The sequence below is a fragment of the Podarcis cretensis genome (assembly GCF_951804945.1).
Source record: "Podarcis cretensis genome assembly, chromosome: 6".
NCBI lineage: Eukaryota > Metazoa > Chordata > Lepidosauria > Squamata > Lacertidae > Podarcis > Podarcis cretensis.
In genome coordinates, this window is record NC_137175.1 from 72,298,833 (window position 1) to 72,322,670 (window position 23,838).

General features: G+C 43.9%; 1 protein-coding gene across 6 annotated transcripts in view; it reads right to left on the reverse strand.

Moving 5' to 3' along the window:
* ODF2L (outer dense fiber of sperm tails 2 like) overlaps positions 1-15,854 on the reverse strand; it is a 34,219-nt gene extending 18,365 nt beyond the window's left edge. For 2 of the 6 annotated variants that reach the window (XM_079981339.1, XM_079981336.1), the window contains exons 1-10: positions 15,682-15,854; positions 14,608-14,646; positions 13,529-13,627; positions 12,643-12,813; positions 9,470-9,624; positions 8,491-8,617; positions 6,881-7,012; positions 5,237-5,299; positions 4,486-4,557; positions 2,395-2,511 (exon numbers count right to left, since the gene is read on the reverse strand). In XM_079981339.1, the coding sequence (XP_079837465.1) occupies positions 2,395-2,511; positions 4,486-4,557; positions 5,237-5,299; positions 6,881-7,012; positions 8,491-8,617; positions 9,470-9,624; positions 12,643-12,813; positions 13,529-13,627; positions 14,608-14,646; positions 15,682-15,696 (990 nt within the window). In that variant the 5' untranslated portion in view covers positions 15,697-15,854. The remainder of the gene's footprint in view (positions 1-2,394; positions 2,512-4,485; positions 4,558-5,236; positions 5,300-6,880; positions 7,013-8,490; positions 8,618-9,469; positions 9,625-12,642; positions 12,814-13,528; positions 13,628-14,607; positions 14,647-15,681) is intronic. The other 4 variants (XM_079981337.1, XM_079981340.1, XM_079981338.1 and 1 more) reach the window with 4 other exon arrangements.
* Positions 15,855-23,838: the final 7,984 nt, after the last annotated feature.

Below are 23,838 nucleotides of genomic sequence, written 5' to 3' on the forward strand. Positions count from 1 at the left end.
CAGACTCACCAGCTCTACTGAAGAGGCTTCTGGCGAGACCAGAGGGACATCGCTATGCCTGACAACAAACCCTAACTATTGGATTCCTCTGCCCCATCTTTTTGTGCCTGCCAAACAGCTGTGTCATGCTTATGATAATACTTTATTCTCTTGTTAATTATGCTGTTTTAAATGTGTATTTTATATTTGACTTCACAATGGTGTTGTTTTTTTAAAATGTTTATTTTTTTTGTTAACTTCGTTTGCGTTAAATATGTATTCTGTAGTTGACCTCCTTTGTAATGCTATATTTTGAAACCTTTTAGTTTTCTGTTAATTATGTCGCTTTGACTGTATACCGTATTTTTCGCCCTATAGGACGCACTTTTTCCCCTCCAAAAATGAAGGGGAAATGTGTGTGCGTCCTATGGGGCGAATGCAGGCTTTCGCTGAAGCCTGGAGAGCAAGAGGGGTCGGTGCGCACCGACCCCTCTCGCTCTCCAGGCTTCAGGAAGCTATCCGCAAGCCTTGCAAGCCCGGCGGGAGTTCCCGTGGGCTCGCAAGGCTTGCGGGCAGCAGCCTGCAGCCCGAAGCACGGAGCGCCCTCCGGAGGACGCCCCGTGCTTCGGGCAGGTGTCCGCAAGCCTTGTGCGCCCGGCGGGAGTTCTTGCGGGCAGCAGCCTGCAGCCCACAAGCTCAGGGGACAGCGGGGAGGCAGAGCGCCGCCATGCTGCTGTTCCCCGACCTGGTTTGGGGGGGGGGAAATAAAGGAAACAATTTTTTCCTTTATTTCCCCCCCAAAAAACTAGGTGCGTCCTATGGGCCGGAGCGCCCTATGGGACGAAAAATACGGTATTCTAGATTTGACTTTCTTCAGAAATGTTTGGTTCTGGATTGTTTTATTGATGTTTTTATACGCTGCAAACCGCTTTGAGATTTTTCTTAAAAATATAAAGCAGTATAGGAATGAAATGAAATAAATAAATAATAGAAAAAATTCTGATTTCTTTATAAAAAAAGAATTTAACACCTCACACAAAAACATTATTTCAGCTCATATTACCAACAGTAAGTCTTTGCATTATTTATTTCTCTATCTGACGGCTTAAAAAAAACCTTTATGCCTGGTGTGCACATCACACTAGTCCAAAACATGGCTGAGTGTCTAAGGGCAAACGTGTGAGCCACTAAGGAGGGGAGCATGGCAACTTTCCTTCTCCTCCACTTCTCCCGATGCTGTACTGCCATGAGCTGAACCTTGGTTAGGCTGAACACGTCTGATCTCCAAGCTCAAGGGCTTTCTCTTGTTCCAGACAGGTAAAGGACCCCTGACAGTTAAGTCCAGCCGCAAATGACTATGGGGTTGCAGCGCTCATCTCGCTTTACAGGCTGAGGGAGCTGGCGTTTGTCCGCAGCTTTTCCAGGTCATGTAGCCAGCATGACTAAGCCGCTTCTGGTGAACCAGAGCAGCACACGGAAACGCCATTTACCTTCCTCCCGGAGCAGTACCTATTTATCTACTTGCACTTTTGAACAGTGCTTTCGAACTGCTAGGTTGGCAGGAGCTGGAACCGAGGAATGGGAACTCACCCCGTCATAGGGATTCAAACCGCCAACCTTCAAGCAGCCAGATGTACAACCAGATGAGCTTTGGGGCTTCAAGGCAGATTGTCCCCAGTGACGGGACTGGTTTATGGGAGTATTTGGCTGGGGTAGAGATTTAAGGAAATCAACCTGAGATAAAGGAAACTTAGAACTTCCTGACAGTAAGAGCTGTTCGACAGTGGAATTTGCTGCCAAGGAGTGTGGTGGAGTCTCCTTCTTTGGAGGTCTTTAAGCAGAGGCTTGACAACCATATGTCAGGAGTGCTCTGATGGTGTTTCCTGCTTGGCAGGGGGTTGGACTCGATGGCCCTTGTGGTCTCTTCCAACTATGATTCTATGATTCTATGATTCTAGAAGCTGGTGTCCTCATTTTAGAGGCTTCTTCAGTTGGGAATATCGGTCCACAGAGATTGCACATGAACTCTTTCTATGAACAAAGCATTCCCATTTTATTTATGTGGACCTGGAGTCAGGGTGGGATATTCATAAATGCAATGATTTATGGCCATAGGTCAACTGAACTATGTATAGTTCCAGACTGGAGGTGTAGAGGGGTTTTCTTGAAATAAGCAATTATTGTGACAATGCAGATATAGCTTTCTGAATTATTTAACAGAACGTGGCTGATACAGATATAACAGATTTGTGGCTTTTCTCATGAAATTTAGAGAGTGCACCTGAGATTTTAAAATTTTTTATAGCTGCTGTGACTGGCAACTTCAATCCATAGTGACCCTCCCCAACACTGCCAAAAACACACACACCCTATCATCAATCGATCAAAGAAGCAAAACCAACAAAAACCAGTTACCTTAAATTTTGTTCTCAGTTGATTATTCTCAGCCTCCTTTCTCTCTATCTGGCATTGCAAGTGAGTCTGTACCAACTGTGTTGATTCGGAATGACGAGATGCTTTAACCACATTAGCCTAAAATAATAAAACAAAGCCCATAATAAATTATGACGTCTACATGGCTGCACCTATAATGAACTTTCATACTCTATGGAAGGGGCAGGCAGACTTTAGACTTGTTGGATCTACTTCGATTTTTCCTTTGTTTCAGAACCCTGGGATCTACCAAGTGGAGATTGGTATTAAGACATCCGACAAGATTTGAAACAGCAAGTTGCCTCTGAGCATGTTACAAGTATAAGAATTCATTTTCAGCACCAGAACTGAATGGAGTCCTTTAACAGTCACCTCCTGGTTAACTTTATATTCATTCAGGCAGCCTAATTTAAATGGGAAAAGTCACTTTGTTGTTGCAGTTGTTAAACAATTGGGAAGCCTTGGTTGATCTACTCAGCATTCAAAACTCCCATTGTTCTAGGCGCGTTTTGCGACAGGGAATTTCATAAACGCGAGCAGTTTCTGAGCTCTGGGTGCAGTACTGCGTCTAAGATTTCAGATTAAAATGGCCACTGTTACTCGGACGTAAATCCCAACCAAGTTCATTGGGGCTTCCTCCCAAGTGAATGGATTGGGGACCTGAAAATTTCTTTTCTTTTAACCCAACATGTTTTGTTTAGGTTTTAGTTGCCTTGTTGAATGTACTTTTAATGTACGATGTGCTTTTAATTCGAAATATGCTAGCCAGTTAGTTATGATGGTTTAAGTAGCGCATGTTAAAGCGTTATCTACTTCAGATGCTCACAGGGATGCTTAAAATCTAAACAAATTTTGGAGTGGGATTATTGAAGGACCCTTAAGTCTTAGGGTTGCGAACTGGACACTCAATGTAGGTGTCTCTGCCATCAGTTGTATAGGCCTTTAATGTGTTACTTGCGGTGCCAAAAAGAAATATTTATATGAAGGAAATGGAGTATAGGGAGAATCCAGGGCTTGTCTGCAGAGCAGAAGGAAAGGAGGACCTTTTTCTGCCTCCCCATTTCCAGCCACTCCCTGAAGGCTGCAGAAGGGACCCTCTTAAGAATATTAGGGGGGCGGGCAGGGGAAACATGGCTTTGTTTTTTGAAGTCTTCAGATGAGGTCTATACCATGTGAAAAATGAACGTAAGATTTTAGCTGCTGTTTATTCATTTCCAGCTTTGTATTCTAGTTATAAATAAGCGCGCCTAGACATTCCGCTGTTGTGCCCTTCCGAAAGAAAAGCAGCTAACTTTAATAGAAGGAATTAAAAACACTATTAAAAAAACCAAATAGATGATATGAACAAGTACCTAGCAATTTTTTAAAATAAAATAAAATAAAATGCTACATTTGCCTATCAATAAAATTTCAATACCCAAGGAAAGGAAATAATAATTCAATTAAAACATTCCACAAAATCAATGCAATCATATTGCACATACATTTCAACTAACAGGTAAGGGGATAACAAAACACATATTTTAGTGAAAGATATATACACTTAGGCTGCAATCCTGAACACATTACATACCTGGGAATAAGATCCACTTAATAAAGTGGGACTTACCGTATATACTCGGGTATAAGCCGACTTTTTCAGCACATTTTTTATGCTGAAAAAGCCCCCCTTGGCTTATACTTGAGTGAGGTGGGCGGCAGCAGAGGAACAAGCAGCCCGAAAGCAGCCCTTTTGGGCTGCTTGTTCTTCCTCCGCCGCTGGTTTGTGGTGTGGTGAACCGGCTTATACTCGAGTCAGTAAGTTTCCCCAGTTTTTTGTGCTAAAATTAGGTGCCTCGGCTTATATTCGGGTCGGCTGATTCTCGAGTATATACGGTACTTCTGGGTAGACAGGTCTGAGACTGCACAGCTACACTCTCATTCTGGAAGTCAACATACTGAAATACTGACACACACCAATAGCTTAGAACTTGCAGGAACCACAAGATGAGGTTGTCAAGGCATGTAATTTGGTAAACATAAACTTATGGCAGGTGAAGTAAAACAGCCGTACAAAGGGAAATGCTAACTTACTTTCTCATGCTGAAGCTGAGTAGAAAGCTCTAAAATATACCTTTCTTTTCGATGAACTTCATGCTTGAGTTCCTTCAAAGGGAAAAAAACCCCAATTATTATTATTTTTTGCATACTAGAGAGCAAGGATTTGTAACTCGAGGAGGCTGGGGGGGGGGGAAGAGAGAGAACAAGGATAGAAAGTATACTGGCTTTCATGACAGAGGGCTCATTTAGATGCCAGCAGGCCCACAAATAGTCAAAACACTGTGTGAACTTTTTCCAGAAGTTCTGAGAATGCCATCTTGGTAGTCAAGATAACCTTACAATTAATTGGTAGATGTTAAAACCGTGAGCTCATATATGTTTATATCCACTTGCTTTGATAGAAACTGGGGGCTTGGGAGTGTTGGGCTCTGGGCCCAGAAAAGGGGAACTATCTGTAAGATTTGAGTATTTGCCACCTATGCTCTCATCTAGTTAGGTGAAGTGATGGGAAGTCCCACCCAAAGTGGTGTATGATGCTTTCTCTATAAATAATGTGTGAACATTTCCTTGGGAGCGGACAAGCCATCTCCTTGCTGCAGTGTCCATCCTGTGTCTGCCACTAATAATAATAATAATAACAACAATAATAATAACAATAACAATACAACAGACAACATTCAGCATGGCTCCCTCATCCTATGTGCAACTGCTTAAAATGCCTAAAACAGGCTGTGGTGCCGCCTTCACGAAACGAAATGAGGACGCGCCAAAGAACAGAACTTACTACAGCTTCAGTTTCGCTTTCAGTCAACTTCTGTATCAAATCTTCAATCTGTGTACTGATAATCTAAAAATAAGAAAAATGAAACAAAACTGATTCAGTGTCACTTAATATTGAATACAACATATTACGTTTAACATACTGTACTTCCTGCGACATAAAACTCCCAACATTCCAAGTGACCATGCCCTCTATTTACAGTTAAGGACTAAGAAAATAAAAATAAAAACTACAAGCGCAGATAAGAAAGTTCCTTTGTGAATTAAAATCTGACGTGTTTGGAGGTCATTTTTTTTAAGCCCAAAAGTCTATTTTATTAATTGATCTTTAAAAAAAAGAGAGAGAGAAGAGATTTTCTACTTATTTTTTCTTATCCAAGTAATAGTTTAAAGGAGTATTCTATTAACTGGGCAACATCCAACGATAGATAATAATTAAAAAAATAAAATTATTAGAGTTTCTCTTGTTCAAAAGACCTCTGTTTGTGTACGTGTGAGACCTGCCCGTTTTCTCCCAACCTACAGCCCTCCACATATAGGAATAACAGATATCTTTTTCTAAAAAGTTATCAGATACTAAATTTCCTGCCAAGAGAATGGACAGGTGGATATCAACTCAGCCCTGTTTCAGTTCAGGAGCAACTTCGTTGCTGCACTGAAGGTTTAATTCTTATAAGGAAATGTTTGTCTAGGTTGTGTTCCAGCCCAGGTCAAGTTGATAATGGGGTCCCCGTGACATCGTGCAGGATTCATGTGTTAGCATAAGCCAAAGCATTTTAAGTACAATATGCATGTGTGAAGAAAGTGCTCGCATATTGACATTCTTCATGAGCACATGAAGGAGGTTACAGGCTGCTGTGTTAAGTGGTAAGCCCTTTTCCTCAGGTGCAGATCAACTGGCAAGGAAGGCCAACCCAAACTTGATGCTGTTATGCAGGCAACTGCAGCTCTGGTCTGTAAACAGATCTGCTGCAACCCAGGGAATCTTTTGGTGGCAGCAAGATGGATCTACCATATTTTTCGCTCTGTAAGATGCACCAGCCCACAAGACACACCTAGTTTTTGGAGGAGGAAAACAAGAAAAAAAAAAAATATTCTGAATCTCAGAAGCCAGAACAGCAAGAGGGATTGCTGCACAGTGAAAGCAGCAATCCCTCTTGCTGTTCCGGCTTCAGGGATAGCTGTGCAGCCTGCATTCGCTCCATAAGACGCACACACATTTCCCCTTACTTATTAGGAGGGAAAAAGTGAGTCTTATAGAGCAAAAAATATGGTAGTTTGCCCCTGCGCACGAGGGGAATGGTTTCTTGGCCACCTGACAAATCCCGTCTGGGAGAAAGAGCTACAGCTCTGCTGCACAAAGCAAGAGACTTAGAAACCTTGTTCATAAAAGGATCTAATCCAAAGCAATTCCTGGGCTAGACACAAACAAAGAGCAACACAGAAACTTATCGGGATGGGCCAACAAACTCGAGGGCTCCCCCCCCTTATCTCAGGGCTCTGCTTGATATATTATCATCTAATTTTATTTTTCTGTGAATTCACCTCCTTCTTTGAAAATTCTACTTCAAATAATGAAACAAAATACTTAAAACTTGTTGTTGATAAATACTATACTTGGTTGTGGTTTCTGTGCACGTTCTCTTACTTCTTTTTCCTTGCTTGATCTAAGTAGCTGCTGTAACAGTCCCTTCATATTTTTGAGAGCCCCTAGCTCCATTACCAGTAAATCCTCTTGTATAGAAATCTTTATCATATCTGCTGCAGAAACGTAACAAGCCTGACAAAAATATTAAATCGCAGTTAAGTCGTTTTGTAAAAAAAGAAACCAGTGTGACACTGTTCAGGTAGCCACCTTAAAACAGAACCGTTTTGATGAAACAAACCTTTTACATCATTTGAACACACAGAACAATCACAAATACAAAACGATAGGAAATGATTTTGCTATGACACCTGTCACAAATACAGTGGTACCTTGGGTTAAGGACTTAATTCGTTCCGGAGGTCCGTTCTAAACCTGAAACTGTTCTTAACCTGAAGCACCACTTTAGCTAATGGGGCCTCCTGCTGCTGCTGTGCTGCTGTTGCGCAATTTCTGTTCTCATCCTGAAGCAAAATTCTTAACCTGAGGTACTATTTCTGCGTTAGCGGACTCTGTAACCTGAATCATCTGTAACCCAAGGTACCACTGTAACTAGCTTTTCTCCAAACCAAAGCAGCACTGCTGGTTCTAGAGCAGAGATGATAGCAAAGCTGGGACACCTCAGGCCAGAGGTCCAAATGCAGCTCTCCGGGCCTATCAATCTGGCCCCCAAAACTCTCCCTCACTGGCCATGCTTGCATCTCAAGTCTTTTGTCTGAATGGAATGTGTCCTTGCACTCAGATGATGCCTAGTCACAGTGGCGTAGCGTGGGTTGTCAGCACCCGGGGCAAGGCAAGTAATTTGCACCCCCTAACCCGTGGATTTGCCCTAACCCCAGATGTTGCGCCCGGCCCCCCCGCACCCCCCACGCTACGCCACTGCCTGGTCATCTGAATGGAGGATAGAGGGTGTCTGTGAAGGTGTGTGAGCATTCATATGAATTAGTCCACAAAGGTAAAATTTAATTTTGTTGCTTTACCTGATTTTACCCTCTGGCCTCATCCACCACTAAGCACATGGCCCAAGGAAGGTTGCTTAGATAAGAATGCAGCTGAAAAATATTCACCAGCCCTTGGTCTACAGACACAGGTTGAATTGCAGCTAGACACAAGACACATCATTTTAACATACCCAATTCAAAATTTCCAGAATGGTAGCTGCATTAGTCTTTTGCAGCAAAGAGTCTTGCAGCGCCTTAAAGACTAACAAATTTTGTTGTGGCGTATCGTCTACAAAAACTTGTGCCATCAGCATTATGGAGCATCTGAAGAAGTCCACAAAAGCTTCTGCCACAATGTATTTGTTAGTCTTTAAAGTACTCAAAGCTTGTTATTCCTTCTTCAAACTGTATGCATAACGGCAGTCAATGTTTTTGTCTTTCAGCAGCAAACAGCAAAACTTGGATATAGCAAAGTCATAGCATGAGAGAAAGATGCTTCCATTCATGCAAAGGAAGGGCACATATTTTCTGCCAGTTGCCAACCCAGCGGCAGCTCTCTGCTGAACTGAGCACAGTGGGCTTCAGGAAAATCCAGTATCAAGAACAGAACTCTGTTGTTCTTAGGCCATACTGCAACCAAGTGTCATTCAGTAATTGTCAATCCAAACTTACCTTTGAAATTCTAGTTAGAGTTTCTTTAAAAGACGGCAGGAACATTTCTGCTGAACCAATTGCCAACTCTGCTTCGTGGAGCTTTTTCTGAAAAGCAACTTTGTCCTGAATGGTGTCTTCCCACAACCTATAAACAAAAGACTAATGTTTATTAGGAAAAACTGTGCCCGTGTTACTCTTAATTTAAATGCTAACTACAATTCAGCCAGTGGCTGGGCACACTTACTAACACAAAGCCTAACGTCCCATCAAAAGTAAGAGTTAATTATCCTCTTGGAGACTTCCCCACAGTGGTTCTTTCCTTTTGTGAATCGCGAGGACTTAGTACATCATTTCACCTAATGCTTTTTCACACGTAGGACATTTATTTTGCTTAGGGTAAACATGTATCATGGGCATCCATAGGGCATATATGCAATATGAAGCCATGGAAAGTTAGGGGCTGGCCAGAACGTGTGCACACTGCAAAACATATATGCAAATTATGGTTTGTTTTATGATAATAAGTTTTGAGACTCAAACAGAAAATTGGTGAGTATTAAATAAAACTTCTGTGTGCTTTAAAAAAAAGTTTTTTAAAAATGTAAGAACGTGTAGGAACAGCACACATGTTAAACCCATGTTTCAGATAGTTCTAGTTTGGAAGTACAGTGGTACCTCGGGTTACAGACGCTTCAGGTTACAGATGCTGCTAATCCAGAAATACTACCTCGGGTTAAGAACTTTGCTTCAGGATGAGAACAGAAATTGTGCTCTGGCAGCGTGGTGGCAGCGGGAAGCCCCATTAGCTGAAGTGGTGCTTCAGGTTAAGAACCATTTCAGGTTATGAACGGACCTCCGGAACGAATTAAGTACTTAACCCGAGGTACCACTGTAATTGGCATTGCATGGCATTCCCCTAAATGAATAGCTTTAGGAAAATGTTCTAGGGTAAAATATCTGAGCTGGAGAACATGCACCACTCAACTTAAAAGCATACCTTTCTGTTTCACTTTCACTCTGTGTTTCTTCCAAGGAACTCTCCTCAGATTCCCCTGTATGGCAAGGCAAGGCTTCCTTCATCCTGGTCCTGTGTTTATCCACAAGTCGGCCATATGAACCCCAGTTCTCCTTCAAGCATTCTTGTTCTGGAAGCTTATAAAATAATGTTTTGGCTTCACTGCTTATTCTCTCTCTCTTTCACACACACACAGAGCCACCAAATCATCTGCATCAAAAAGCTCTGCATCAAAATGCATGGAATCCAGGATTGCAAACTTGCACTTCAGAGATTCTAACATTTCTGTCTCCTCCTATCGACACGATAAGACACAGCAAGTCCACGTTTCAGCTTGTTACATGCATTGTACTGTCGTCTTAAAACGTCATACAGTACAACAAGACGGGCCAGGTTGTGTAGGGGTGTGTGGAAGACCAAAACCCAAGGGCTGCACATAATTCCTGTTTGTAATAACGCCTGGAAATTTCAGAATACCTTCAAGGCCTTCAGCACTGATGCCTCTGCTAGATCACCCCTCATTTAAACATGAAGACAAATATAATCAACTCATAGATCTTGAAACAATTCATTTCTCCGGAATTAAGAGATCTGTTTGTTAAAAAGTAAAGCAATTTTAAAGGAGGACCTGGTGGCAAAGACAAAAGGCATAAAATGGTCCTGGCTACATCAACTATGGGACGCGGGTGGCGCTGTGGTCTAAACCACAGAGCCTAGGACTTGCCGATCAGAAGGTTGGCGGTTCGAATCCCCACGACGGGGTGAGCTCCCATTGCTTGGTCCCTGTTCCTGCCAACCTAGCAGTTTGAAAGCATGTCAAAGTGCAAGTAGATAAATAGGTACCACTCCGGTGGGAAGGTAAATGGCGTTTTCATGCGCTGCTCTGGTTCACCAGAAGCGGCTTAGTCATGCTGGCCACATGACCTGGAAGCTGTCTGAAGACAAACGCTGGCTCCCTCTGCCTATAGAGCAAGATGAGTGCCGCAACCCCAGTTGTCCACGACTGGACTTAACGGTCAGGGGTCCCTTTACCTTTACCTCAACTATGCACTTTTGCAAAGTATCTGGAACAAAGCGGGGAGGATTTGAGACTCTTGGCACCTTTGGAATCAGTAACAGACCTAGCCATGACACAAAAGGGGCAGTCTCAGTGATATATGGTATGATATTAGACAGCTTCGTAGGAAACGCGGAAGATATTCGAATGAGATAGGAAACCCGACATAGGAATTTCAGTAAGCGAAAAAGCATGGGAATCAATATGACAAAATCCATCTTGAAAAACAATTTCGGCTCGCCTCCAGGAAGTTTCCCTTAAAATTATATTTCAGTGGCATTGTACCCCCACACACCTTGCAAAGATAAATCCTTTAAGCTCACCATTATGTTGGGAAATAATGTGGAGAACCAGGTCCTATTTTCACGTTTGGTGGGAGTTTACCATGGTCCATGCCTTTGGGGAGAAGGTTTTTTAATCTGACCTCCAAAATCACTAACCAATCTATCCCTCCTAATTTGACACTTGTCCTATTATCATTAGATTTGACCCCAAATTCTACACATTAAATCTAAAGAATTAATTTCCTTCCTGTTCACAGGAGCTAGACTAGTTATTGCCCAATGATGGAAGGAAACTTCTAAAATACCAATAGAGGCTTGGGTTAATAACATCTGGAACATCTTGAGTATTGCTCTATTATAACACCTCACATACCATCAACGACTAATCAAAGGCATCTCCAAAAAAAGATACCTTTTGACATGATCTGATCTCCCCTTTTCCTCTTTTATTGAAGAACAGGGTATTTTAATGCCACCATCATCACAGAGGTGTCTGTGGAGGGGATAGTGATTGAAAATTTATTGTAACTGTATTGTAACATTTGAATAAATGTTTCATTTTTATTTATTTTAAAAATAATACCTTCAAGTAGTAATTTTATTAGTAGTTTAATTTGAAACATCTAAACTGCTGGCTTCTTAAAAAATTACAGGCATCCTAGTTTAGAAGCCCTAGTGTTATATGCAAGTGCAACCTCATTTTCATGGTGTTCAGCCACTGCAACCTTTGACACACCCAGCCTGAGAACATGTTTATTACTGGTGAAGCAACACCTTGAATGGCACCAGTACCATTTATCTGCAAGGAACCTTTCCAGCACCACTCCACCTGACAAAGGGGACCCTGAGCGTCTCCCAGTAAAAAAATAAAAATAAAATCAATGCACTGCAAAGGATGCTGAGAAATGTTTCTGGGTGCATGCACTTTAGCCAGGACACACTTCAGACCTCCTGGCCAGTTGCCTTTTGTGAACTGAGCGTGGTTTTGTTTTAGATATTATAATCAGCTATACAGTGCTTTGCAATTATATTCCTGGGGGCAGTTTGCAAAAGGAATTCATCCCACGAAGTGCTTATCTCACCCTTCCACATTGGGGGGGGGGGATTAGCTGTGAAGGCCACCTATCTTCCAGGGAAGTATGGCTTCCGTTACTAATCTTGTTGTTCCCAAGTAACTCCGAAGGCTACACTGTTTTTTTTTGCGGGGGGGTGTGTGTGTGTGTTTCTGTGGGGGGTGGGGGTGGAATGTGAAGTGGGAGGGGGAACTAAAATGAGCAGAGAATGACAGTTGGTTTGAACATTCTGCCAGCTAAAAGGGAGTGGAAATAGTGGAGGATAGAGGAATCTGTCTCTGCAGGAAATGGTTTTTAGGGAGATTATTAGTTATAATTTCACTCATCCTAGCCTTCACATAACTGTGTATTTGTTTTCAAGGCTCCCCAGATTAACATCCTGGCTTGGTTCTCATGAATAGTATCTTAATAAGCTGGGATACAAATGAGATTTGTGCACCACCCACAACTTTTGTGCTGGGGAAAGTGGGGAAACAAACTGGGTTTACCACAGCTGCATATTAAATCCAAATGAGGAAGCTATGGTTGATGGTCTCCAAACAAAGTGGGACATGGAACTATGGTTTAAAGCGGGTTTCTAAATCATGACTTGTTTGGACACCGTTAACTATAGTTCCATGAATGTATATAGGTTTTTAGGTTTAGGTGATTTAACATTTAGCTGAATAACGTTAGCTCTGCTAACGAGCCAGTCACTTCAAAAAAAATCAAGATACTATTTGTATTTCCTGCACATCTTACATGATTATCTGAGCTGTCCACTTCTTCACTTAGAGAACTCAAATACTTTCCAAGTTGGCTGGATGTTTCTGTCTCAAGATGATCTTTCTTAAAACTCAAATCACAGGACTGAATAACTGAACAAAGTTTTTCTGCTTCCCCAGAAGTTAGGTATGGCACAAGTCTTGTTTCCTAAAAACACCATCCATATAACATTAAGTAAATGCATGCTACTAGACAAATACATCTGCCTGCAGGTTAGCTTCAGAAACAACACAGCTGCTTATATCAGGGATGGGGAACCAGTGGCCTTCCAAGTGTTGTTGGACTCCAAATCCCATCAGCCCCAGACAGCAAAGCCAATAGTCAGGGATTATGGGAGTTGTGGTCCAACACAGGACCCCCCCCCATCCCTGACTTACATTATCAAAACAAGAATTTTTAAATGCAACAAATTACTTAAAATAGACACCATGGGAAATGTATCAGAGTTTAAGCACATCAGCCAATTTTAAGGAATACTGAACAGCATCCAAACAACAGTGAAATCAGTTTCTGAGTTTGCTATTTTGTTTTTCTTAGAGCAATATGTGCATATGGCACAATGAATTCCTTTTGGAATAGAGGGGAATTTCAAAAACAATTTGCAATGTTGACAACGCATTCAGTGTGGGGTGGGGAAGGCACAAATTTGACTCTGGTTTACTTGTGTGAACCAAAGTTGTTCTTCAGATTGTGCTCATCCTCCTTTAAACTGAAAATCAGGAGGAGTGCATTTGTGAGTCTGTGATATAACAACAGTCTTATTCTTTTATATTTAAGAATATATTGTCTCCGTTTGCAGAGACAAACTTTGGAATGGGTGGGCATAGATATTTCAGTAGCAAACCTCCTTTTAACAGCTTACCTCGCAACGGCTAGAAGAGGAAAGTTCCCTCTGCACATGGTCATGAGACCCATCACTGTTCTGTTCATACAGGCTGGATGGTGGTGCTTCCTTTTCTTTCTGAAAAATAAATTATGAGCGTAGAGAGTGTCTGAATTTTTATTGGGTTCACAAGTTAAATGCTGCCTGAATTTGTATGTTGCAGCAAAGGCGCTGCGTTTCAAGTCAGTGTTTAACAGAGTAATCCTAGCTATGTCCACTTTGAAGTTAAGTCCTACTGAACTCTTAGCCCCAGGTAAGTGGGAAGCCTTAGAGACGACAAAGTAAACCCCGAAGTTCTTAATGTCAAAGTAATACATTTCCACTTGAGCTAAGTGCTACAATTTTGTTTACTAATATGGTGAAAAGCATGGGTCGGTAAAGCTAGCATATTTGTAATCTGCTGAAAATAAACACACACACACATTTACAGGATATTATTCAAAACTGAATTCTTCAAGGTCTTCCAAGTTTAGAGATGCAAAAGCCATGTTGCAAAGGAGGCATTTGCAAAATATTCTAACGCACAATTATTCCAAGTAGAGTTTATTTCTATTACAGCGGTACCTTGGTTTATGAACTTAATCCGTTCCGGAAGTCTGTTCTTAAACCAAAGCATTCTTAAACTAAGGCGTGCTTTCCCATAGCAGCGGGGGACTCAATTTACAAATGGAACACACTCAACAGGAAGTGGAACATGTTCTGCTTCCAAGGCAAAGTTCACAAACCAAAACACGTACTACCAGGTTTGCAGCATTCTTAATCCAAGTTGTTCATGAACTAAGCTGTTCTTAAACCAAGGTACCACTGTACTATGCTTTTTATTATTATTTATGCTATTCAGTCATTGGAGAAAAAGCCAAGGCTACCCATCGCATAAGCAGAAACACATTGCACATCCTAAAAGTTCCTGAACTGAGCAAGGGACTGAACTAAATGGCCTTCCAGGTCACACACCCCCATTCTAAAATTCTCTGGGGCTTTCTGGGTGCCACGCAATGGTCACACCCCTCTTATTAGAATTCCGTAGAGCGATTGCCACCCTTCTGATTATCATGCACCTGACAAGCCTTCCTAGTAATTGGGGTAGCGTGGAGGATCTGAGGAAAAACAAACAGATAAAGATTTTATTGGGGGACACTTGTTAACTTATAACCAGACGGAGGGGCTCAAGACTTCTTCTGAAGCCTCCAGCTGGGAAGAATGGCAACTGAGCTCGGGTTCAGGTTAAACCAATGACATGCAATACCCAAAAGCAATCCCACCCAGTTCTCTAATACATACATATATCCTGGCTTGCCCCAAGCCATGACAACCAAACTTCATTGTGGGCCTTTGTACAAAATATATTACGTTTGCCAGGGGGGCGGGGACGACAACCTCTCCTAATTTAGTTTGATTACACTCCAGTATCCACTGACATAATTTCTTGCCAGAGACAAAATGGAGTTATGAGAATGCAAAGTTAATGTGAAGTACTCTGGTGCAGCTTTTGCACACGATAACATTAAGTGAGATTCCGAAGCGACAATGGGATTTTTTAAAAAAATGAATTCATGGTAACTTAGATTCAGAGGTGTGTGTGCGCACCTCTACGGCCACAACTGACGAGGCAAGTTCAGAGCAAGAAACTGCAAGCTCCAAGAGGCACGCACCATCCGCCTTGCAGCCACCCAAGCTGGAATCTAGACACGTGTAAAAAAAAGTTGCGAAAATGCCTTTTTTAAAAAAAAGGTTTGAAAAATGTCTTCAATTTACCGTGGTTCACCACCGCCATCTGGCGTCTCTTTGGTATAACGCGCCTTGACAACGTTTTATTTGCAGCTATATAGATATTTGAGCCTTGAACAAGCGCAGGGGATGGGGATCCATTTCTAAAAAGCCTTTTAGAATCTAAAATTTAGACCCGAGGGAGGAGGCGCGGCCGCCCCGCAGCAAGCGCTCTGCACGCGCTCAGAGGCACGCTGCTTTCCGGGCGCCGGACGAAGAGGCCGGCCGCCGGCGGAGACCGCAGGCGTTGGCAACGCCTTGCAAGGTCACCGATGACAGGCGGCTCTGGGCCTCGACCCGCCTCGTCCCCTGGCAGAGCGGCGTTTCCCGCCTCCCGACCCCTTTCCCCCGAGCGCCGCCATTACCCCGCTGCCTTCCATGGCCGCCTTGCTCCTTCTGCAGCTCGCCGACGCCGCGCTCTCGGGCGGGACAACGGAGCGGCGCTTCCCGCCCTCGCCAGGCAACCCCGCGAGGCGCCGCCGGAACAGCACCGACGCCGCCCGGCTCCTCCTCCGGGGAGCCCTCGCTCCGCCTTCGGGGCTGGGCTCCGCTGCGCGCCGGCTGTGGCGCGCGGATTGGCCTCTCGAAAGGCGGGAAGGAGGAGAGGGGGAACCGGGCGCCTCTTGGGGGCAGGCACGGCCGGATTGGCCTATAAACTAAACAAGCTGTTGCTTAGGGCCCCACTCTCTTGGGGGGCCCCCAAAAAAATTAAAGGGAAAAAAACTGGATATAAGATAACAAACAAATAAAATAAAACCTACATACAGCAACAGTGTTTTGTGTTGTGTAGGCTCCTATGATGTAAGTAGTGGGCCCCGCCTGCTAGCCTGCTCCCTAAAATATCACTGGTTTGCTCATTTCTATATACAGTGATACCTTGGGTTACAGACGCTTCTGGTAGTGTTTTTTCGGGTTACAGATGTGCCAGAAGCCGGAAGTACTGGAACGGGTTACTGTTGGGTTTCGGTGCTCGCGCGTGCGCAGAAGCACTAAATCGCACTTTGTGCATGTGCAGAAGCACCGAATCGCAACCTGCGCATGCGCAGATGTGGTGCTGCGGGTTGCGAATGTGCCTCCTGTATGGACAACGTTCACAACCTGATCATCCACTGTATAGGGTGCCTACATTCTGCATGGACTGGTTGCATGGCAACACGTGCAAATGGCTTTAGATATCAGGTTCATAAGTTACCATATAGCATATAATCAACATATAGCATATAATCAACACAAAAAACAGCGACAATTTGTTGATGACAAAGGACAGCTGGACATAGAAAGGGCCCCGTTACCTTCAGTAGCTTAGGGTCTCATCAAACCTAAATCCAGCCCTGCTCACTCCTCGAATCTTCATAAAGAGCGCAAGCCAGAATCTGCACATGGACCACTGACTCAATTCTGCCATCTCCACAGGGAAATACTCTAGGAAAATGCAGGTTGCCTTTTGCTAGCGTAGGTGCCAGGGTTCTTCTGACACCCCCCCCCCCAAAAAAAAAACCAAGTCTCATCCCAAGTGTGACTTGTGTATAGGGTTGCCATGTTTCAAAAAGTAACATTCCTTTTTTAAGAAACTGCCAAAATTGTCCAGCTTTTGGGAACAAACCCAAATGGTTGAGCTTTGGGACACCCCATTCCATAATGGATAATTTTTCTATTTATACCCACACATCTTATTGGGTTGCTCCAGCCACTCTGGGCAGCTTCCAGCATATATAAAAATATAATGAAACATTAAACATTTTTAGAAAACCTTCCCTATACAGGATTGCCTTCAGACGGCTTGGGGAGTTGGATAACTCCATACCCTCCTGACATTTCTCCAGTGAAAATAGGGACATTGGATAAGGAAAAGTGGATCAAATCAGAAACCAGGACGGCTTCTCTAAATTAGCGATGTCCCTGGAAAATAGGGATACTTGGAGGGTCTGCAACTCCTAGGGGCCCAGGAGACTTGCCCCCCCATAAAATATTTGTTTGCATGGGCATAGCCAGGATTTCGAGAAGGTAGAAGATCACAACCTGAAATTGAGCTTCTTTACGGAGGCTAGGGGGCAGGCCCTCAGTTAATTGAGTACTTTCAATGATGTGTGTGTGCACTGCGTCATATATCAATTATGTGGGGCGGGGCTTATCTGTCGTTCCCCCCCCCCCCATATTTTATTGGCATACCTGTGGGGGCAAGGCTGCAAAAAGAGAGGAAAAACTGGGTGGGCGGAAGGTGTCAAGAGAAAAAGATGTCCTCCTCCCGGTTCCCCACACTTCACCCTTGCAGGGATCCCCACAGTGTCTCCTTCATGCGCCTGCACAAGAAAAGGGGCACATGAGGGGGATGGCAGCTGGGGCTATGTACACGTGTGCATATGTCTGTGTGCACACACACTTGTCCTTGAGATCGGTAAGCTATAGCTCAAAATATTCCAAAGCTATTAACTATTCCTGTGCATGATCCTTTAAACATGCCTTATTAAACTGCCCCTGCTATTCCAGTACAATCATACCTCATGTTACATCCGCTTCATATTACGTTCTTTCAGGATACGTCCCGCGGCGACCTGGAAGTACCGGAAAGGGTTACTTCCGGGTTTCGCCGCTCGTGCATGGAACGGATCCCGTTCACAACCAGAGATACCACTGTATTGCTCTTTATGTATTAATGACATAATTGCTGAATGTTGATTCAGCTCATGCTGCAAGTTTGCATCTAAAATAATGAAAAGCCAGTTAACTCAGTAGTTCCCCAGGTGTGGTCTGGACACCTGCAGTAGACCCGAGTGCGAACATAAGCTGTGCTGGATCATACCAAGACGATCCTGTTTCTCATAGTGGATAGCCAGATGGGAAGCCCATAACCACGGCACAACGGCAGAACCCATCCCCTGCTGTTGCTCCCCAGCGACTGGTAGTTTGAGGTTGAAGGCAGAGGTCCTCCCTCAGCTTCTTTAATCCCTTTGAAAGCCATTTCTGCCGGCAACCATGCTCTGCACCACTGTTTCATATGATCCAAGGGATCCAGATGTTTCTTGGAAGTTTCTGTCAAGGGCAAGCTGCTTTTCAGTCTCCATTCTGAAACCTAAATTGAGTTGCAGCAGGACACAGAAGGAACAACGAAAGAAACTGAACAGAGAGGATTGGATTCTAGACAAGAGAACAGTTGGGCAAGGGATCAGGCAAAATTTTGCCTCTGTTGCAAAATGTCTGCTGAGTAGAAAACTTAAGTCGGCAAGGACTCCCTCAGGAATCACACGGTAAGAGAATTGAATGGTCGACAAACAAACTGGAATACAGTGGTACCTCGGGTTATGTACTTAATTCGTTCCGGAGGTCTGTACTTAACCTGAAACTGTTCTTAACCTGAAGCAGCACTTTAGCTAATGGGGCCTCCTGCTGCCGCCGCGCCACCGGAGCACGATTTCTGTTCTCATCCTGAAGCAAAGTTCTTAACTTGAAGCACTATTTCTGGGTTAGTGGAGTCTGTAACCTGAAGAGTATGTAACCTGAAGCGTATGTAACCCAAGGTACCACTGTATCTGTATTTGGTAAGACTGAAATCCTATACACATTTACTTGGGATTAGGTCCCATGAACTCAGTGTGACCTTTTTCTTGAATTGGCACGTACAGCATTGCATTTCCAAGCAAGACTTCTTTTATAGCAGTGTGCTGATATCCTAGCAATGCTATGTTAATTGTGGGGCTTAGGAACACATCTGAGGATTTTTTTAAAAAATGCAATGCTAAAAAGGCCTCGTTGAGGTAAATGATGTAGGCATGTCCAGGGATATATTCATTTTGGTCTTAAGTTGCCATCTGTATAAATTTTGTACTGGCAAAATGTTATATACTTGCAGGTGTTGGTGATCTTTTAAACACTATTCCTACAGAATGCAGATTAGCAGCAGGGCAACTAATGTGGATGCTCTTTAGGGTTGCCAAGAGATTTCTATTTTGAGCCTGGATACCCTTGTTCATTATCCAATAGTCCTCACCATTCTTGGTACAATTCGAACCTATCTTTTTTATATATAAATGCCAATTCCATGTGTGCCTATTTGGACATCTGGAGGGCTAATACAGATTTATATGTGTTGATTTTTAGATTTAAGCACAGATGAATGCTGTATTCAGGGATGTGAGCTAACATAACAGAAGAAAAGCCTGCTGGATCCTGCCCATCTAGACTAGGATCCTGTCCTCACCAGGGCCAATCAGATGCCAGTGGGAAGCCTGCAAGCTCAACATCAGCACAACAGCATTCTGCTAGTGGTCTCAAATTTCAGCCAAAATTCAGCGTCCCTCTGCCTCTCTGGCACTTCATTCTAAATCATAGCTGTGGCGCCCCCCAGTGGCACTCCCAAGGCTTCACACCCGTGTGACCGAACCAGCTCTGACCCCCCCCCAACCTGCCTCTTTAACACTGTCCACCTGCAATTCCCAGCTTGCAAACAAATCCTTTCAGATGCAAATCTACTCTTGTTTCTTGCCAAATATTCCTAATTTCTGCAACCTAATTGTGTCTGTTTTTTGGGTGGGGGGGGTAGTTTGTTTGCTAAAGCTGCTGTTTAAGTATTTTAAGAAACAAATTCTTTCAAATATTCTGCATTATAATGTGTCGCTGCATTCTTCAGATCCTTATCAAACACTGTAAAAATAATCTTCATTCAGGTACGATTTAGGAAACAGGAAACTCCAAAGCAGCTCTTTGTCCGTTGTTTTAATTTTGGCAGTCGTGTTCTCTCGAGAGGATTCTCTGCTTCCAGTGCCTAGCAGAAACTTAATTTTTATATATTATCCGTGCACAGTCTGCAATTTGCTGAACACTGGCTGCTCTGATTCCAGAGGCACCGGTTTCCGTAATTGTTGAATAAAGACGAGGAGCCTGCCAATTTAACTCCCAATGTCACATACTCCCAGAAGCAAATAGCCAGCCACTGGAATTCTTGCCGGCTTCTGCTAAGCAATTCGGTTCCTCCCTAATCTGATCTGATCTCTTTCTTACTATACAAGTTGTTTGCAGTGAAGCTTTATAAAATAATTATATATTTTAATCTTCTCCCTTCCCAAAATTAAGGCTGCAAATGCACACTGAAAAGCAACAACAGCACCCTCAACACAGATAAACACATTGTATATCACTGACTGAAATAATCATGTAGTATAATATAAACAGTTGGCCCATTGTTATTTATTTGCATATTCAGGAAGGGCTTATGGGTGTTTCTTGCTCTCAATGAACCCATTGCATGCCTCAGGGAGAAAAATGGTGCAATGATCTAGCACTCAGCAAAATGCCCCTCAGAATAATTGTTTTACAAATAAAAATATTGTTTGATGTGTGTGTTTTTAATCAATGACAGGGAGGATAATAATAATAATATAGAATATGCATTGCAGTTCTAAAATATTTTCAAAAATATTAATGCTAGAACAGTGTTTCCTTTTGCAGCAAGTAGCAAAGAGATTGCTCATCGTCACTTCAGTGTCTGGTTCAAGCCTAGACTTGCCGGATACCAGGGTTTACCTGGGTTTGCTGACAGTTCAGGTTTTGTTCCATGCTGATGAGTTAACGCAAGCACAGAGCAACCCGGAATTCTTGCAACTGCCGAGTCTCTGGAGGGCAACCACCACGTCTGCACTTTTGCCACTCACAGCACCAAGCAGGTGTGGCAGGGAGACTACTGTTAAGGTCCAGCAATGGTCAATGTGGGCTGTGATACGAACTATCAGATCCTAGGTCAGGTCAGTCCTGCCTTCAGAATGACCCATTTGGGGGGCTTTCTACTGGGCATTAGGGATGCGGGTGGCGCTGTGGTTTAAACCACAGAGCCTAGGGCTTGCCGATCGCAAGGTTGGCAGTTCGAATCCTCACGATGGTGTGAGCGCCCGTTGCTCGGTCCCAGCTCCTGCCCACCTAGTAGTTTGAAAGCACATCAAAGTGCAAGTACAGTGGTACCTCGGGTTACATACGCTTCAGGTTACTGACTCCGCTAACCCAGAAATAGTATCTCAGGTTAAGAACTTTGCTTCAGGATGAGAACAGAAATTTTGCTCCGGGGGCACGGCAGCAGCAGAAGGCCCCATTAGCTAAAGTGGTGCTTCAGGTTAAGAACAGTTTCAGGTTAAGAATGGACCTCCAGAACAAATTAAGTTCTTAACCTGAGCTACCACTGTAGGTACTGCTCTGGCAGGAAGTTAAATGGCATGTCCGAGCACTGCTCTGGTTTCACCAGAAGTGGCTTAGTCATGCTGGCCACATGACCCGGAAAAACTGTCTGCGGACAAAACGCTGGCTCCCTCGGCTCGTAAAGCGAGATCAGCGTCACAACCCCAGAGTCATTTGCAACTGGACTTAACTGTCAGGGGTCCCTTTACCTTCATATGCTGGGCATTGCTGCTCAACTCAACCCTCCCACAGCCCCACATGGGTGTAGCCTTTGTGTTTTGTCAAGGTATAGAGAAGATAAACTTCCCTAGCTAATCTAGGTTTGAAGACCCAAAGGAATAGCAAGCAATGCTAATCATTTACCCAATCTGAAGGTGTTCAACCATAAAATTCTTGCCATCTCCCTGACTGCTGGACCAGTGGAAGCACTGCAAAGTAGACCAGTCACTGGAGCAAATCTGAAAAAAAGACTAGGTTTTTTTTAAAAAGGGCATTTGATTATATCGTACAGTGGTACCTTGGGTTAAAGATGCTTCAGGTTACAGACTCCGCTAACCCAGAAATAGTACCTTGGGTTAAGAACTTTGCTTCAGGATGAGAACAGAAATCGTGCGGCGACAGTGCAGCGGCAGTGGGAGGCCCATTAGCTAAAGTGGTACCTCAGGTTAAGAACAGTTTCAGGTTAAGAATGGACCTCCAAAACGAATTAAGTTCTTAACCAGAGTTACCACTGTATTACCTAATAGCCAGGGCCTGGTAATGTTGGGTTTTCTCAGAAAATGCAGCTCTGCTGTGGCGGACAGTCCATGCGCAGCCTGATTCTGTGCATGGCTACTCAAAAGTTAAGTCCCACACTGAGACTTACTCCCAGGTAAGTGCACACAGGATTGCACCTGTAGCTTTTCAAGAGGCATCTGCAACAAAAGAAAAAAGGCCAGGTGGGAGGGCCAGATCAGGAAGGCTGTGAACAATGTTGAGAAAAGTGACTTGGGGACGCAAGAAATCTTCTAAACAGTAAGAAATGCCACAATGTCCTGTTCTTCACCCGTCTCCTGCCTTGACTGCTACAGCCACCTTCTTGTTACAGTACTGAAATCATTCATTTAATTATAATTTCCTGCTTGCTGTCATTTGTAGCACAAACACCTTGTTTATTATTTTCAAAGCCCTTCATTGCCTTGCCCCCAGCCTGTAATCTTCAGCCCTCCAACCTAAACCTCCCCCCCCATCTTAGTCCTTTAGAATCATAGAATTGTAGCACTACCAGCACCATAGCATGGTGATCACAATGCTCTTTGCCAGTGGCGTAGCGTGGGGGGTGCAGGGGGGGCCAGCCACACCGGGTGCAACATTTGGGGGGGGGGCGCTCGCACTCGCAGCTCTCTGCCCCTACCTGACTCACTCACTCTCTCTCACTGCAGTGCTAGCTGTGCGAATCCGATCCGAGCTGCCGGGTCGCAGCCCACTGTGGAGGGGGAGGGTGCCAGGCGTGCGTTGCGGTGCGGAGCGGAGAGAGAACGAGGGAGGGACTATCTGGGGGAGGGACAGTGCGCGGGAGAGAACCACACCTGACCAGCCCAGGCAGCAGCAAGAAGAAGCTGGCAGCGGCGTCAGGTTAGGGGTTAGGGGCGCAAATTACTTGCCTTGCCCCGGGTGCTGACAACCCACGCTACGCCGCTGCTCTTTGCAGCAGATAAATCTCATTGGGAGGTCTGATCTTTAGAATGTGGGAATTGTTTTTATATGTGAAATTATTTTAAATATGTGGAAATCATTTTATACAGTACAGTAGTTGTTTTATTATAGTGTTTCTTAAATTGCTTTCAGGTGTTTCACATGAAGCAATTCATAAATGGGCTGCAGTAAATTAACCCCATCATAGCTGTCTGAAGCTCTCCTGTGCCCTTTCTCACTCCCCTCCCCCTTCCAGGAACACCTCCATCTCTTCCTTTAGATTCGCCTCGAAAACCCAACTTTCCATTAAAACCTTTGCCACAGCACTTCAATCGTCAACCCTTATTATCTAACTGAACTTAAACTTCTTCCGCTCCTCTTTACCGCTGCCCCAAATTGAATGTTAACTTGCAAATTCCTTGGGGGCAGGAATTTCTGTTGCTACTGTTAGCAGGCCCAGTTTTAGCTGGGGCTGCTACCAAACACACATATGCACGCACACAAAACAACACACAAAAAACAAGGTTACGGCTGAAGAGCCTTGCACAGACTTTTGGGTATGGGTTTTATGTGTAGCAACATTCCCCCAGGGAAAAGATGGGGAACCTCTGGAAGAAGCCAACTCCCATCAGTCCCAGCCATAATGGTCTGGAATTATGGAAGTTGTAGTCTAAACAACAAGGGACATG